General features: G+C 43.0%; 1 protein-coding gene across 8 annotated transcripts in view; it reads right to left on the bottom strand.

The window, feature by feature from the left end:
- The window catches only part of CHD8 (chromodomain helicase DNA binding protein 8), a 1,687,145-nt gene that overhangs the window by 1,493,643 nt on the left and 177,966 nt on the right, over nt 1-15,536 (bottom strand). For all 8 annotated transcript variants that reach the window (XM_069633907.1, XM_069633913.1, XM_069633911.1 and 5 more), the window contains exon 4: nt 14,666-15,069. In XM_069633907.1, coding sequence (XP_069490008.1) covers nt 14,666-15,069 — 404 coding nt within the window. The remainder of the gene's footprint in view (nt 1-14,665; nt 15,070-15,536) is intronic.

Below are 15,536 nucleotides of genomic sequence, written 5' to 3'. Positions count from 1 at the left end.
ACTTTGTATTTATATCTTAATGGTGAAAGCTGAATAAAGTGTTAATACTACTACAGGACATGTGATTTGTGCCAACTGACATAGGTTGGATTCCTTACAAGAATTGGACACACCCTAGATGAGCCAGCTTGTTAATCACCTGGTTAAAGTGTTCGTTTGGCACATGCATGCATCTGATTGTTTTACGTTCCACCAAAAAAAAGAAGACTTTTTTTGTACATTAAGACGTGCACCAATCGGCTCAACTCCATTGAAACTAGTAATACTTCATCATTCATCTTACTTGAGAATTAAGCACAGAGTAAGAAGCAAACAGTGGATTTGGAACAATGAAAAAATACGAGTTTGGATGTCAGATTGGACACAGCCGCCCCTGAACTCCCATTTTAAATATATTGCTTTAAACAAAAGGCAATGACGGACAAAAAGAAGGCCTTGTTGGAGGAGTCGGGACACTTTGTCTGCAGGGCACGTATGATGGCTCTTAGAGGAACCAAGCGTTTAAAAAGTCCTCCTTATGTTCACTGTGGAGCCATCAGTATTCCATTGAGTAAACTAAAGTGTTTACATCCAGATCTTTGGGCGGCCATTCTATACAAGATTTTTTCCTAATTATTAGCTTCACACAAATTCTATCCTTATCCTGGACCCACTCCATCATAGCCCCCCCCCCACTCCCCCCGCCCATCTACAAAAAGGGAGATTGTTCCTCACCGTCCAGCTATAGACCCATCGCTTTGCTGGATGCCCCAGGAAAAATCTTTGCGAGGATTGTACTTAGGGACCTAAATCGAAGGATCGAGCAATGTAATCTAAGGAATCCTTTCCAAACCGGCTTTGTGGTCGGTCTTGGAACCAGCCCCAACCTCATGATTTTGAATACACTTAAATCAAAATACGCATCTAGCTTTCATTGATCTTAAAGCCGCATTCAATTCCATTGATCGCTCAATCTTGTAGCACAAACTAGTTAAATATAACTGTCCATCTTCTCTTCTGACAATCATGTTATTACATACAAATACAACCATCCAAGTAAGACTATCTTTGGCAGGCAAGCTTTCTTCCATCATTAAAACGTATCGAGGTCTCGAGCAAAGCTGCATTCTGGCTTCTTCCATCTTTAATCTATTTTTGTTTGATTTAGGAATAATAACTGTTAAAGGTGACTCTCCCAAACTTGAATCTCCCTTTATAAGTCATCTCCTTTATGCGGATGATCTAAAACTCATTTCTCAAACCCATATTGGCCTACAAAAACTACTTAACAGCTTGGCCTCATACGTATTTGCCAATAATCTAATAATCAACACCCAAACAACACAAATCATAGTCTGTAAACCTCATGAAAGAACAAGGGTGAAGTCCCATTGTTGGCATCTACAAAACAAGCCTTTACTGCAAGTTTTGAAGTACAAATATTTGGGAATAATTATTCAGGCTTCTACTGCATCCCAGGCAATGGATGATGAAATTCATTCTAAACTTTGAATGCTCATAACGCAAGCCAAAGTTCTCAAGAAAAAATATGGGAAATTCACTTGGAAACATATCCTAACATTCTACGCACAGAAAGTGGTACCGACCATAAGCTATGGTGCTGAATCCTTGTTGCTCAGAAAATCTAAGTGGTGGACTATCATAGAAGCTCGGTTTTGGAAGCAATTGCTACATTTGCCTAAGAGCACGCCATTAGCGATGATTTGATGTGAATTGGGCATTCTTTCATTAGAATCCCAAGTCAAATGGAACATTTGCACCTTGTTCAGGAAATCCATCCTGGGAATTTCGTCTCCCGGGTCCTTGGGCATCATGGCCCAACACCTTTTGGCTCAGGATCAGGATCAGGTCTTCACAAAGTCATGGTGTAATTCTGTTGTGGATACTTTGGCTGATGCATCTATTTCCTTGAATGTATTGCTATATAATCCAACACGAGCCAAACAAAAACTCCACTTTTATGACTGGATAGAAAATCGAAGGCTATGTCTAGAATATAAGAATTTTGACATCTGTGTCTTTGGACACAAAGCTCTCTGGAAAATGGCAGACTATTTACTAAAATGCCCATGTCCTTACATCAGCCAACAATTCTTGAGGTTTCGTCTGAATCTCTGGCCTACAAGAGGTCATGACCAGGCGCAACCTGATACCGAAAGAACTTAACTTCTGCCGCTTCAGTGCTGACAAGTCACAAAGAGAAACCCTAGAACATTGTATTTTGTATTGCCCAATGTTATCCGTTCAAAGGGGAACTACTTTAAAAAACGTCTCTTAACTAGATACATCCAGATGGCAATGGACAACATTTGGCATGAAATATCTAATAAAACAAAACTGGGCATGAGTGTGGCCATAGTACACTTTCTAGATGCGATTTTCCCGAAATGTCTTGCTGATGAAAGGATTATATAAATGTAGACACTTTAATGCTTTAACATGGATTGGAGATTCATAAAGTGGTCTATCATCTTGTATAAATGCAATAGGTAAATGTCTATGGTTGAACTTACCTAGGCTGGAATTCAATACCCTTGGTTCTTATTTTACTGATGATGCATTTGTCACCAATGACTACTGTATGTGCCTTTTTTATTATTCTTTTTTGTTCGCTAAAATATGCCATGCATTTGTCCTTATATAATCATATTTATACTGTAAATTGCTGAACATTTTAGTCTGTAAATTTGCCTTTTTTGTATATTTGAAAGGATGATTGTATTATCCAAATCAAAAAATTTTTTTTACTTCAAAAGCTCTTTATTTTCATTTAAATACAATTTTAATTCAGCCTTCAATTAAACAAACTTAAATAACCTTCGGAAATATGTTCAAAAGTCACTGGTTAGTAAAAGAAAAGGTTAGCAGTCCAACAATAGTTTGCTTATACATTCCCGCCATTACCCACTTGAATATAAAATAAAAAATCCTGAGCCAATTCCCTAAGAAGTCGTAGTGCACTATTCTCTTCTGCTTCCTGGTGGCAGTAGCAGACACTTTGTGTAAAAACACTGGTGTTAAAGCAGATGCTGATAACTCCTGCAAACCAATGATCAGGTCCCTACAAGATGCAGAATAGCCAAAACAGGATCTAAATAGCTGCCAGCACCTGGGAAATGAAAGACCTGGGTGTCTACAAAAGGGATCCGAGTGATTCTGTCTCACACTATGTGGCAGGTCCACCTGGGCAGACACCGCCAATGCCATTATTAACAGCCCAAAGTGCATTATAAAAACGATATCAATTAATATACCCTCCTTTCATACAGAATCCCTTCACTTGATCTTTTGCGTTTGAAGAAAAAAAGTAAAGGTTTCCCCCCCTACCAGGTTATGGAAATCAGTCATAAGGGCCTTCCACAAAAAAAGTGGAATACAAAAAGATCCCACATTTAAGCAGCAGAACACATCAATAAATACTACTATCCGCACAACTTCCTTTACATGGGAACTACAATATTTTAATATGTACAAACGCCAAAGGACTAAGACACCATCCCCATTATCGGATATATATGTGAAAGTGTTTATTTGTCCGCAATAGAAATTGAGGGTGAACTAACAAGAGGTTTCCAAAAAGTTCTAAAAGGGGTAATTTTTTTATTTTTTTTTACAATTTTTATTTTTTTAACAAAGAATCGAATGGTGGTGAAAGTTGCTAAAGCCGTGCCCCTGGCGGATGGTTATTTTGCTTAACAACCATACTAAAAGCCAACAATGCGCCAAAGATTAGTACAAGAAATCTGGGTAAATGAAGACAAGACAATCTGGTAAGAATCAGGGGACGGTCCATATGGCATTGTATTGGACGTATTTTTTTTTTTACCTGAAATCTGAGTTGTCCTTAGGTGCAAGATTCTACTGTAACAAAAAGTAAAAGCCCTTCATCCAGAATCCTATACCGAGCTAAGCTCGGTCGCTACCACTATTGACAAAAAATCCTTGTCCCTGGTGCACAGTTTTGGGGTGAATTTATTATTATTATTATTATTTTTTTTTTTTTTTTTTTTAAAGTCAGTCTTTCTGGGCCTGGTGGACAGCTCAGAGGCAGGACACTTGTCTTGGAAGGAGGACACCTCAGGGCATCACCGGTTTGAATCCCGTACGGCACTTAGAGGCTGGATGTCTGACGTGAAGTGCAAGATAAAAGGTCAAGTGTGCAATCTTTTCTACATAGCTCCATTAAATCCACAAAAAATGTCTGGTCTGCTTTTCCTCCCTTTTGGGGACCGGCTGGTCGGTGTACTGCTGCCCGCAGTAGGGCTTTCCCTGGTACTTAACAAGAAAGTTCCAGGCTTTTCTTTCTCTCTAGGCAGCTCTTGGATTTCACCACCACCTTGGTTTTTGGTCTCTCATCCTGCAGTGTGGGTCTTGTTTTTGCTCCTCCCACCTCGGGGTCTGATCTTGTTCACCTCACCTTGGGGTCTTGTCTTTCACCCCGGCTTGGGCTATGCTTTTGTTCTCCCTGCAGTGGGAGCTGGTTTAAGGTATAGTGGCTCTCAGGGCCGGGTTCTCATGCACAGCCTTGGGGTATGGCTGGGCCTAGTCTCCATTCTCGCAGTTCCCTGGAGCAACCACATCTCTAGTCTTGCTATTATGCTCCTCTGCGAATCGCGGAGTCTGGTCCAGGCGTTGCTGGTTACTCTGCGACTTCTTGGTTCTTTGCTTCCGGGAGATCATGCGCCATTCTCCTGCAGGACTCAGACAAGTCTGCAATAACGGTTCTTTGGCCTGCCTCTTGTGGGCCAGCTTATGCTCTGCTTTCTCCGAGCTGTCCGCATTACGCAGGATCTGCCTCGGTCGAACTCATCACGCCTAGCATTCAATCGCCTCTTCCTGCCCACCACCTTTCGTACATCTCCACTTCTGCAGCGGTCTCTTTGTGCCAAGGTTGATGGCAGGGGGGAGATTGGTGGTCACCCGAGTGGGATCCCCGACTGCCCATTCCCAGAGCGGTGTTGAGCTTAGTGGGTTTACCTTCCTAGTACCAAAGGGGGTGGCTCACTCTTGGAGAAAGGGGTCAAATACCATAGTTTCACCACAATCCCTGGCAATAGAAAAAATAAAAAAAACAAATTCAATCATCCTGCCAACCGAGAGATCTACTTTTGGTAACACCAGAACAGACAAGCCAGACAACAGGCTGATTCGGCCAGGCAGGCATCACAAAGACAGCAGGAAACGCCACAACAAAAGGAAACCAGACAACAGATCAATGCAGCTAGGCATGCTTCAAAATGACAGCATAGACACTAGATCAGAGGTCGTCAAACAGTTGATCGCGGGCGACTAGTAGCTCGCCTGAGCCTTTTCAGTCGCCCGCGCTGAAGATACCAAAAAATAAACATTTATCCTAAGTTATATTATTTAATGGTGATTTTTTTTTTTTTTTTTTTATTATTGTTTTATCAAAATATGATTTTACAATACTGAACTTTTTGTGGTGAACTACAAAAAGAAGACATGTCTTTGTTTTCTGTTTTGCAGACTTCTGTTTTGCTATTTATTGTTCGCGTTTAGTAACTTTGCATCAATATGTTTTAGCATTTTTGCAGTTGCTATTTGCCACGTTGTTTTGTCTCCCCCGATGAGTCTGCACCACCACAGTTGCTCTTCTGGCAGTGCGCTGAAGTTTGGTAAAATTGGCAGATAGCACTGTCCAAGTGCTGCGGTCGCTGTGCATGTCATGAGTAAATGTCTTATCGTCTCCGTTGGAGGTTGTGTATCGTTGGAGCAGAATCTGCAGGTGCTTGACTGTGTTTGTCCTCGTACGTATCTTATTTCGTTTGTTTTCAACAGGTTGAGCCTAGCGCGTAGGATTAAGTTCTGTGCTTGCCTGTTTGGAAATTGCTTTATATAGTTTTGTAGTTCATTTCTTTTTGCAGTGAAACTTGGTAGGTGAGCGATGAGTTTTAACGTCGAGGTGTCATCGATCGTTTTGGCCCAGTCCATGTCTTTTATCTTCTTTAGCACTTTGCATGGATTTGTGATGAGTTCGTCTTCATCTGAGTTGATTGCCTCTAATACTTTTTGATTTTGCCTTTGCCAGTTGGTTATCATGTTACACGTATTGTCATTCATTTCTTGTTTAATGATACTGAAGATTTTGTTTTTGCTGTCCATTCTGCATTTACGGTAAAGCATGATTCCATTACAGGTTACGGCACATCCTAGGGATTGTAAACTTAGTTCGCGTCGTATTGCTGTTCCAGGAGTCGAATTTGGTAGTTTGAGAACTTTGCGCCAAAAATGAGCTTCTAGTTTGCACCAGACTTTCTGTGGAATCATTGGCATGGCTTCACTGCCGTATATGATGGCAGGTACGACTTTCATCTTGTAGAAGTTTATTATTGGTTTCAGGGAGAATTTTCCAAATTTGCTGTTGATTTTTTTTGTTTGTGCTATTAGTTTGTTCATTTTTGTGTGTAGTTCCTGCTGCATTGTGGTCTCATGGTGGGAACTGTCCATGTGGACTCCTAGATATTTAAAGTTTGAGACCACTTCGATTTTGGTTTTGCCCAAATGCCATTGAAAGTTTTCCTTTCTTGGATGGGATTGGAAAATCATGATTTTTGTTTTATTAATATTGATTTCCAGGTGATTGCTATTGGCGTAGATTAGAAGGGCATCAAGTTTACGCTGCAGGCCAATTTGGGTTTGGTCAAAAATCGTTAGGTCATCAGCATAGAGTAGGTGTCCAATTTGTGTTTTACCTAATGTTGGTGGGAAGACTCGTGTTGGATATCACCTATGTAAGTGATAAAGAGTGCTGATGCTAGTGGGCAACCTTGTTTGACTCCTCGTGTGGTGTTTATTTCAGATGATAGGTCTCCTTCACGGCTGAGTCTGACTCTTATGGATGTTTCCTGGTGCAGAGCTTGAATTGGCTCTAACAGAGCGTGGGGACATTTCCATGCTTCAAGTTTGTTCCACAGGAGAGATCTTTCAACTCTGTCAAAGGCTTGCGAAAAGTCAATATAAGCTGCAAATAGACGGTGCTTCTTTTCTAGGGTTTTTGCTTTTAGTATGCTGCACACTAGTATGTTGCATGTTGTGCCTGTGTGTTTCTTGAACCCCGTTTGCATTTCATAGTTACATTCTGCAGAGGCCGCCCATCTTTGGAATCTCGTCAAAAGAAGTGAGGCGTATACTTTCCCCATAACATCTAGTAGGGATGGTGATTTTTGCAGCCATGTTCCGTGTTCAGGATCAGAACCCTAGTCGGCCCAATTGCAGGCAGAGAGCTTGGCTACTGTGCCACTTGGAACCGCTTGTAAATCCACTGACAAATGTCAGTATCACGTTATGCTTCTGCAGGCCGCCTGTAGTACCACAGTTGGCCTTGTGCGCCCCCACGACAGTCTTTCTTAAGCAAGCTCCTCTTGTTTGCCAGAGATGTTGAGGGGCTGGGGCAGGATCAGGATCATTGTGACCACGCAATGAAAATATCACAGTAGCACTGCTGCTCGCCTGGAAATGTTCAAAATAATATTTAAAAAAATGGTGCAATTTCTTTCCAAATTCCACACCTTACATTTCCACTTTAAATCACTTCCATGACACAAGTACACCCACTTTTAGTACCTTAAGCAATCCATAGACAAGCTGTACAGTAGAAGCCTACCAGGGTAGTTCAGCAGGTTGACAGACCGATGCTGAGATGTTACATATTCAAAACTACAGGTTGTTAATCGTATGACTTTTTGCAATGCATTATAAAAAAAGTGCTATACAATGTGTTTGGCCAGGGTATGGGTTGGGCTGGTTGCTTGCTTATATTCAGGGCTGAGGTGAGGATATTTCTGCCCCTGTGAAAATCAAAAGTTGGCACCCATGAACCCACAGTTTAATTTCCTAAAAACTGCCATCATCATAACAGAAGCATTTGTGATTAACCAGTTTGACAAGCATATAACATCTTTATAAATATAACTTGTGCTAAAACACAGAGGTGCACACAAATAATGATGTGTTATTTATATAGCGCCTTAATCCAAAGCACTTTACAGAGCACATATTTACATGCAATATCACCCAACTGAAATTGGTACGTGTATCGACCTCAGAAGGACGAAAGGCTGAGTTGGCCTTGCCTGGATTTTAACCTGCGACCTGCAGATCACTCTCAGATAGCAGCAGTGAGCGCTCAACCCGCTGAGCTATCTTACTGGTAAATAACAGTATGTGTGGTGTCTGACAAAAAAAATTCAAAGAAAACTTTTGAACGCAAGCAGCATTTTTCAATTTGGAAATTACTTTTTTTAATTTGGAAAATAATAGTGTGCCTAGCATGTAGAAAGCCTGCATAAAACGCAAAGGAAGGGGCACAAAAATTACAGGATATTTGTATGGTAGTCCAAAAAATATCTGTCTTTTTGAGACAGCTACTAATAAATAATAATGCAACAAAGAGGTTTTTGAAGTTCTTAATATATTCTTGAAGGCATAGGTTATTCCATCTGTTTATAGAGGGGAAATCGAGCCAAAAAAATATTGGGAAAAAATTCTGAGGCTTATAAATATCCCCACCCAGATATCGTCCGCTAGTAGCTCTCCGCTGTTGGCATCCACTACAAGTAGCTCTAGCCAACGTAAAGGTTGGAGACCCCTGCACTAGATCAACACGACTCCAGAGTGAAAGGGCAAGGAAAGTTGAGGTAATATTTGTTTATGCTCCGACTGGAAAGACACGCAAACATAGTCTATATCTAGGTGTTCAGTGACGATGCTAATCATTCCTAATAGTGTACAGGCATGTCCATGCATTTGATAAAGAATACTTAACTATTTAGCCAATGTCTACGTCTCTGTTCAACGGTGAAAAACCATTAAAATCTGGGTTACATTTTAGCCCGGGCAACCCAAGGTAGATCTGCTAGTACATTATATAATTGATGTGCGTTTTGTGACAAAGTCCCCTAAGGACCACCAACGGATTGCCTGAGGGGGCCATGTGCCTCCCCAAGCCTTAAGATGATGGCCGGGAGGTGGTCTGGGGTGATCCCCTAGTCCGCCCCCCTTGCTCCCTTGTTCCCTCATCATAGGGCACAGTAGTTCATGAACCCAGATGATGAAAACCAAAAGCAACACTTCAATGACCGGGATTTCCTGTATACCTCTCGCGTGCTATGCACGCCCAAAAGGGCCAGCCAAACACACAAAAAACACACGACACAAGAACATCTGCAAACAACAAACAACCCAGACACTTGACGTTACGCCTCTGGACACAACAATCTGAAACGCGACACAGCACAGATGCCCGTTTCTCTTGGCTCTGCAAGCATCAAAAGAAGATCGTAACTTCTATCCTATCCATCTTCACTCACCAACCAACCCCGCCCACTTTAAGAAAGAGGGCGGTGAGCACCTGGAGACCATGCAAATGGCAGCAGTGCACACTATCAATCAACATAACAGGCAACTCTGAAAGCAGTGTGATTAACCTGGGACCTTCCTCATGTGGCCTGGGGCAGGCAGACACTTCCTGATCCCAAACGAGGGGGTGGTGTCTGCGGGACGAAAACGGTCAGGAGGAAGGGGAACTTCCCCTGTTTAATCTCCCCTGTTTAACTTCCCCTTGAAACCCTAGTCTTGATAGCTTATTGCAAAGCAGAATAAATGAAAAGTAATTCTTTTATTTGGGACTCCAAGTCCCATAATAGCCTCAGTACTGGACCGAGTAAGAGGGATGCAGAGGAACAAAGTTGTAGTGGTTAGCCAATTAACCTAAATTACCCACAACTGAGGGAGACTGGGAAGCCTAAATGGCCCCCTCAGATGCAGTATAGAAGGAAGCTGAATAACTCAGACGATGAAGCAGAGGGAGCGGTGTCTGCTGTGCAGGCCACGTCTTCAGGTGTAGGTGTGATTAATAGAGCAAGAAGATGCCAGAACCACTGAGGGTCTGGAGAGAGTCAGTGCCTCTCCTCATCCCCCTTGCAGAGGTTTTGCAGCAGAAAGTCGGAGTGATGAAAGACGCAGAGAGTTCTCTGGTGACTCAGTCGCGCAGAAGATTCATACGAGCTTGGGAAGCTCGGAGCTGGAGTGGCAGCAGCGTGAGCAACCAACCAAAAACTGTTAGCCAGGTCCAGGAGAGCCACAGAAGCTAACGGCCAGCGAGCACCGAGTGAGAGCGACATACCCGGTGAGTTCCCCACTTGCAACAGGTACCAGAGAGCTTGGATGTGGTTTGCTTATGCCAGGTCAGCCATGTTGCTCGCGTGTGCATGGCAGAGAAGGTTCTATTGAATACTGAACTATTAGAAAACTACGGAGGTGGTGATTAATGAAACAAAGTAGCTGTGATAGGCATTTTATGAGTTTTTGGAGTTCCTGACAACCCAGTGAGAAACCAGCATTAAGAACTAAGGCATGCACGCAATGCCGAAGCCAGAAGCGGGCTGAAGCTGGGCCAATTAAGAGCATCAAGCAAAGCCAAAAGCCAGATGGGAGTAATAAGAACCCAAAGGGTTGTAGGAAGCACTACTCCTATGTTCAAAAGAAAGTGCTTAATCTAAACTCGCATTGCCAAAACCAAGGTAGCCACAAGGAAAGACTGTATCCTCGCCACTGCTTAACCATTAGTGCAGGAGGTAGAGAAAGGTGGCAAATAAGCTGCCCTTCTGAAAGAAGTTATCCAGAGGGAAAGTAACATTGTTTGTAGAGTGAATGTTCTATTCCCTGAAAGCTGCATTTTAAAATGCCAGCTTGGTGTACATCAGCGCCTTGGTGTAAAGCGCTCTATAAATGAATCAATCAAAATACCAAGAAAAACAACTGAAGTTGTTATTCTAAAATTTAAAGTTACCATTGAAGCACTTCTCTGTTGTAGTAGATGAGCAGGCAAGTGTACCCGTAGGGCAAGAAGTGATTGCCCAGAAGAAATCTGGTGAAAGGATAAGCCAGGTCGTAGAAAGTGCAAGTGCTGAAGAGTGGTACGAATAGAGAACAGAGTTGACAGAGTGGTGAAAGCTGGATGAAGTAAAGTAACAATTGTTTGCAGTTGTACACCATCCTGGCCACACTGTGTTGCTAGACCTGTGGAACAGTTCTTATTCCAGGAAGAGTTAGAGCGTATGACTGTTTCAAGGTACTTTTATTGAAGCAACAGAACTTTGTGAATTTTAGTACAAGAACTTAAGAACTGTACTGGAACTTTGCGTTGTACTGGATTTCTTTATTTTTCCTTTTGTTTGGAGAAAACCTTAGTTTGGATCTGGGGAAGGGAAGTTCGCCCAGAACACAACAAGAGACATTGTTCATACTATGAATCAGGTCATACGTTATATAATGTTGTCGAGTTGAATTGCCATATATTTCCCTTTTGCTTTGATTGTTGTATAAGTGTTAGATATCCCAGTTTATTTTAGGCAGGGAAATACTCGGTAGGGATAGTGAGGAGTTTATTCAACCTTGAACTCTTTACAAAGTTGTCTGCCTCACATTTCTGCCCCACCACAGTAGGCTACTTAAAGACCCCTTACTGTTACTGGTAACAAATACCCCACTGCAGAATATAACCCAATCCAAAGGCCTTGGGAGGTTCTCCCAGAGTGTCCGGATTTACCTGCTGGCTTTCTGCTCTCGCTTATTGAGCCATCCTGCTCGCAGCTGGCGTCTTCCGTGGCTCCCAACGCATTTCCAGTGGGACCAAAATCGCCAGAAACATGCGTGCACACAGAGCTTGATAATGTCATCACGCTCCAACGCTGCGTCCAAGGGCATGCAACGCAGACAAGATAGTTTTCCCTGTAAGTAACTATTTTTCGAATGTGTTTGGTCTTTCGTGTAACAGACCCGATTTCTCTCAAATTGGATTGCTCTTGGATGTTCCTGGCTGGTCTCTGGTAGGCAAGAGTAAAAAACCAGCAGATCCAAGCTTGTTTTTTGGATTGTTGTTATTTGTGTATGCCTTTTTGTACCCTTGTCGTCTAGTGAAAATGGGCCCTGCTTGTTTTCTGGATTGCTTTTCAGATCATTCTTGCTGGATTTGGTTGCTTGGTGGAGTTGAGACATTGGTTTTTGGATTTTGCCTTCTTTGTGATCTGCCCCCATCTCCACTTTGGATTATATACACATCTTAGTTTCCATCCTGGTTCCACCCGGTTATAGGTTAGTGCGTTCTTTCTTCAGCCTGGCAACTCTTCCTCTTCCGGTCTATGCACCTTGTACGCCGTTAGTAGGCAAGATTCCTCTATTGGATTCAGCAATCATGTAGGAGAATGAAAAGTTGGGGCCCAGAGGGGTGGGATTCTGCTCTTAATGGATACAGGGTACTTCATGGTCTTGTTTTTTTCTTTCCCACAGCCTGGGAGTAGTTCAGGCCATCTCCCTCCCGCCGTCTCACCTGTGCCCCTGCCATAGTGTCTAGTTTATGCTTTACAAAGGCTGCGCTCTCCGGAGGAAAGTCACCCTATATTAGGAGGCCTTTTTCTGACCATACATTGGTCAGTGACAGTCGCTTTGTGACATTGAGTCCAGTAACCCTATATGGGGAAACTGTGTTGCCAGTTACCGATTTTCAGTATGTCGCAAACAGCACTGTTACTGCCAGTTTTGATGCAGCAGAGAAAGAAACTCCTAAAGTGGTCCTCCACGAGTCATATTCCTGCATGGGATACAAGGTTGCCAGCAGCTTGCCAACCAGTGAAAAATACAAGCTTACCATTCCATGATCCATCAGCTGAGTTTTCCTTCAAAAGGAGACGCAAACTTGCAAATTTACTGAGAGCAACCCTTGCCATGCATGGAGTTTTCTGAAGGTGCTGAAGCATTTGTAAGCATTTCTTAACATCTGGGTCACATACTGGTGTTCTTCAAGGCAGAGTGATACAACAAGAAGAGAAAGGTAGTGGATACTAAAATGGCAGACAGGCCAAATGTAGGTCCTTGCCCTAAATCTCAGGAGTTGTTCAGGAGAACTTGTGTGGAGGAGGAGCCAATCACAAGTCTTCAATGTGTGGATAAAGGTAAAGAGCCTTAAGGAGACTTGCTCAGGGCGAGGGAAAACTGCTATAAAACCCACCAACTCAGTCTACTAGGGTGGGAGGGCGGTAAGAGGAGCTGGAGCAAAGTGGGGAAGACAGTCGGTCTAAAGGAGGTAATAAAAAAGGGCGCAGAGGAGGGAGTGGTGGTGGTAACATCAGGTATTAGTTGTGGGAAAAGAAAGGCAGTATAATATTGTGAGGTGGTTATAGAGAACATTGAGGTAGATGGGAGTGCCAGGGGAAATTATAGAAGATCCAGAATTAGGCGGAAGGAAGGATCTGAAAAAAACAAACAAAAGGAACGTTGATAACGCAAGAAGGTTCCATGGGCCAGTTTTGCCGTCTGCATGAGGACTTATCGGGAGAAGTAACAAGCAACCAGCCTACACAGTATAGAGAGGCGATTGATGGCCCATGGCAAAAATCCTTAGAGACAGTCAGGTCTAAGGAATTCAGCATCCAGAGGGCTGGGAGAACCTATTCCAGATCCAGTTATTCTATGAAAAACCCAGAGAACAATATACTAGGAGAAACTGTGGCAGTCAGGGCCTTGGAGGGAACGCCGGGTTTACCAAACCCCTCTGAAAGCAGCACTTGAAACTAGAGACAGCAGAACAGGACTCCGGTGTAAGAGTCCCTCCAGGCACATGTCTCCTTCCACCCAGACATCCGAAGAGAGTCAAACTTCACATGGGGTGCATTGGGAATACTGGGTAGGAAAGTCCTCACCCAGGAAGGGTTACCCCTCTGCAACAGAGACCGGAGGAATTTATGTTATGGAGGTCCCCATTTTGCACATACTGTGTAGTTTGTTTGTTAATAAAGTAAAGTAGTCTGAGTCATCGGTTTAATCTGCAAATGGCATTCAGCATCCAGAAAGAACAGTTTACTTAATCCCCCTAGAACAATTACAGTCAGCTCTTGGAACAGAAACAAAAAAAGGACATAATGTAGCGTTTTGCCAAAAATCAAGCAAATGTGAGCAGGGGTTTCAGGACATGAAAGTTCTGGTCTACTGCAACATTAGTGACTGAACGGATTGGTCCCACTCTAACCACTTCCATGGAAATTCCATGTCACCCACATAGGCATACCCCTATTTTGGATCGTGCTCTTAGATAAACCTTCACTAGTTCCATTCGGGTTGGTAGGGCGGGGGGATGATTCTGGTGGCAGGCATTTTTGTACAACCTTTTGTTACAAATTGAAATGTAAGATGTGACGTTGGCCTGTATTTTATGGAACAATACAAGCTTATGAAAAGGAAGAAAAAAAAACGAAAAGCAGCAAATTTAGAAAACAAGTGCCAGTTTGAAGTGGTGTTCAGAGTTCGAATGGGCTAGTTCAATGCAGGGAGGTTATTGCAGGGCTGTGGCAGAGGTAGGGGCAGCACCACATTGCCATACCATGTGCAGACTTTCCATGTGATTTAGCAATGGAAACATCCAATCAAATTATAATTTTCAAAACAACAATTACAATTTTCTGGATTCCTGCTGGACCAAACATTCTAGCTGTTCGGGATTGATTCTCAGATCAAGAATGTGTGCTACATTAGAATGGAACCGAGTGAACGAACCACCCCCTACATTTGGACTTTGTAGTGTCTTGGGCAAACATGCACAACTCTTCCCTCCAATATAGAGTCAAAAGGTAGGAGGCAAAAGGAAACTCACTTGGTCTTGCACTTTGCTCTGGACTTTGATGACCCCAACGATTTGGCTTTCTTGGGTTTCTCCTCTTTGTTCTTCTCGCCTCGTCCAACCCGGATGCCAGAAGCCCTCTTTCGCCTCTTTTTATCACCAAGGCCTCCTTCCTCCCCATCACCAAGCACAACAGGAAGCTCATCCTCATTCAGGACCCGTGGGATGTTCTGCTCCCCCCGTGCCCGTGCCCGGGCAATAGCTTCAGCAACAATGCGGTTGGCCTTTTCTTGTTTTTTCTGGTGCTCCAGCTTCCGGGTTTCACCGGTCCCACCTACTTTTCCGGAGGTGGCGGAAGCAGCAAGTGCTGCCACCTCACTAGCAGTCAGGACTTTCACCACTGAGAGGCCCGGAGAGCTACCCTGAGAAGTTGCACTCTGCGTGAGAAAAAGAAAAAAATATTTTTAACATGGCATCATGGTAGTTCAAACACAAATGATTACATGAAAGAATGTTTACAAGATTACACTGCAGGACATGTCCTGCAAATAATACAGCACCCCGAGTGCCAACTAACAGGCACATTTACTGATTTATTGATAGCTCGGAAACACAAGTGGGCCGATTCACAGCGCTTAAAGTAATTGTGGCAGGTGGACTTTGAGAAACAATGAGGTTGTGTGTGGTGGGAATAGGGAGAATGACTATATATATACAGTTTTGCGTATAGCATTTATGGACTGCACAGAAATGTTCATAGAACATTTCAACTAAAGCACCAACCATCAGTCAAGAGCAATTTACTCGATAGCAGTACAGGAATATTAGCATACAAAGATGAGTCACTTAAGGATTTCATGCCATGGATGGCTCAGGTGAGTACAAATCTCATAATCAACATGCT

This window comes from Ambystoma mexicanum, chromosome 13 (genome assembly GCF_040938575.1).
Source record: "Ambystoma mexicanum isolate Mex_15411 chromosome 13, UKY_AmexF1_1, whole genome shotgun sequence".
Taxonomy (NCBI): domain Eukaryota; kingdom Metazoa; phylum Chordata; class Amphibia; order Caudata; family Ambystomatidae; genus Ambystoma; species Ambystoma mexicanum.
This window is presented reverse-complemented; position numbering and strand designations above follow the sequence as displayed.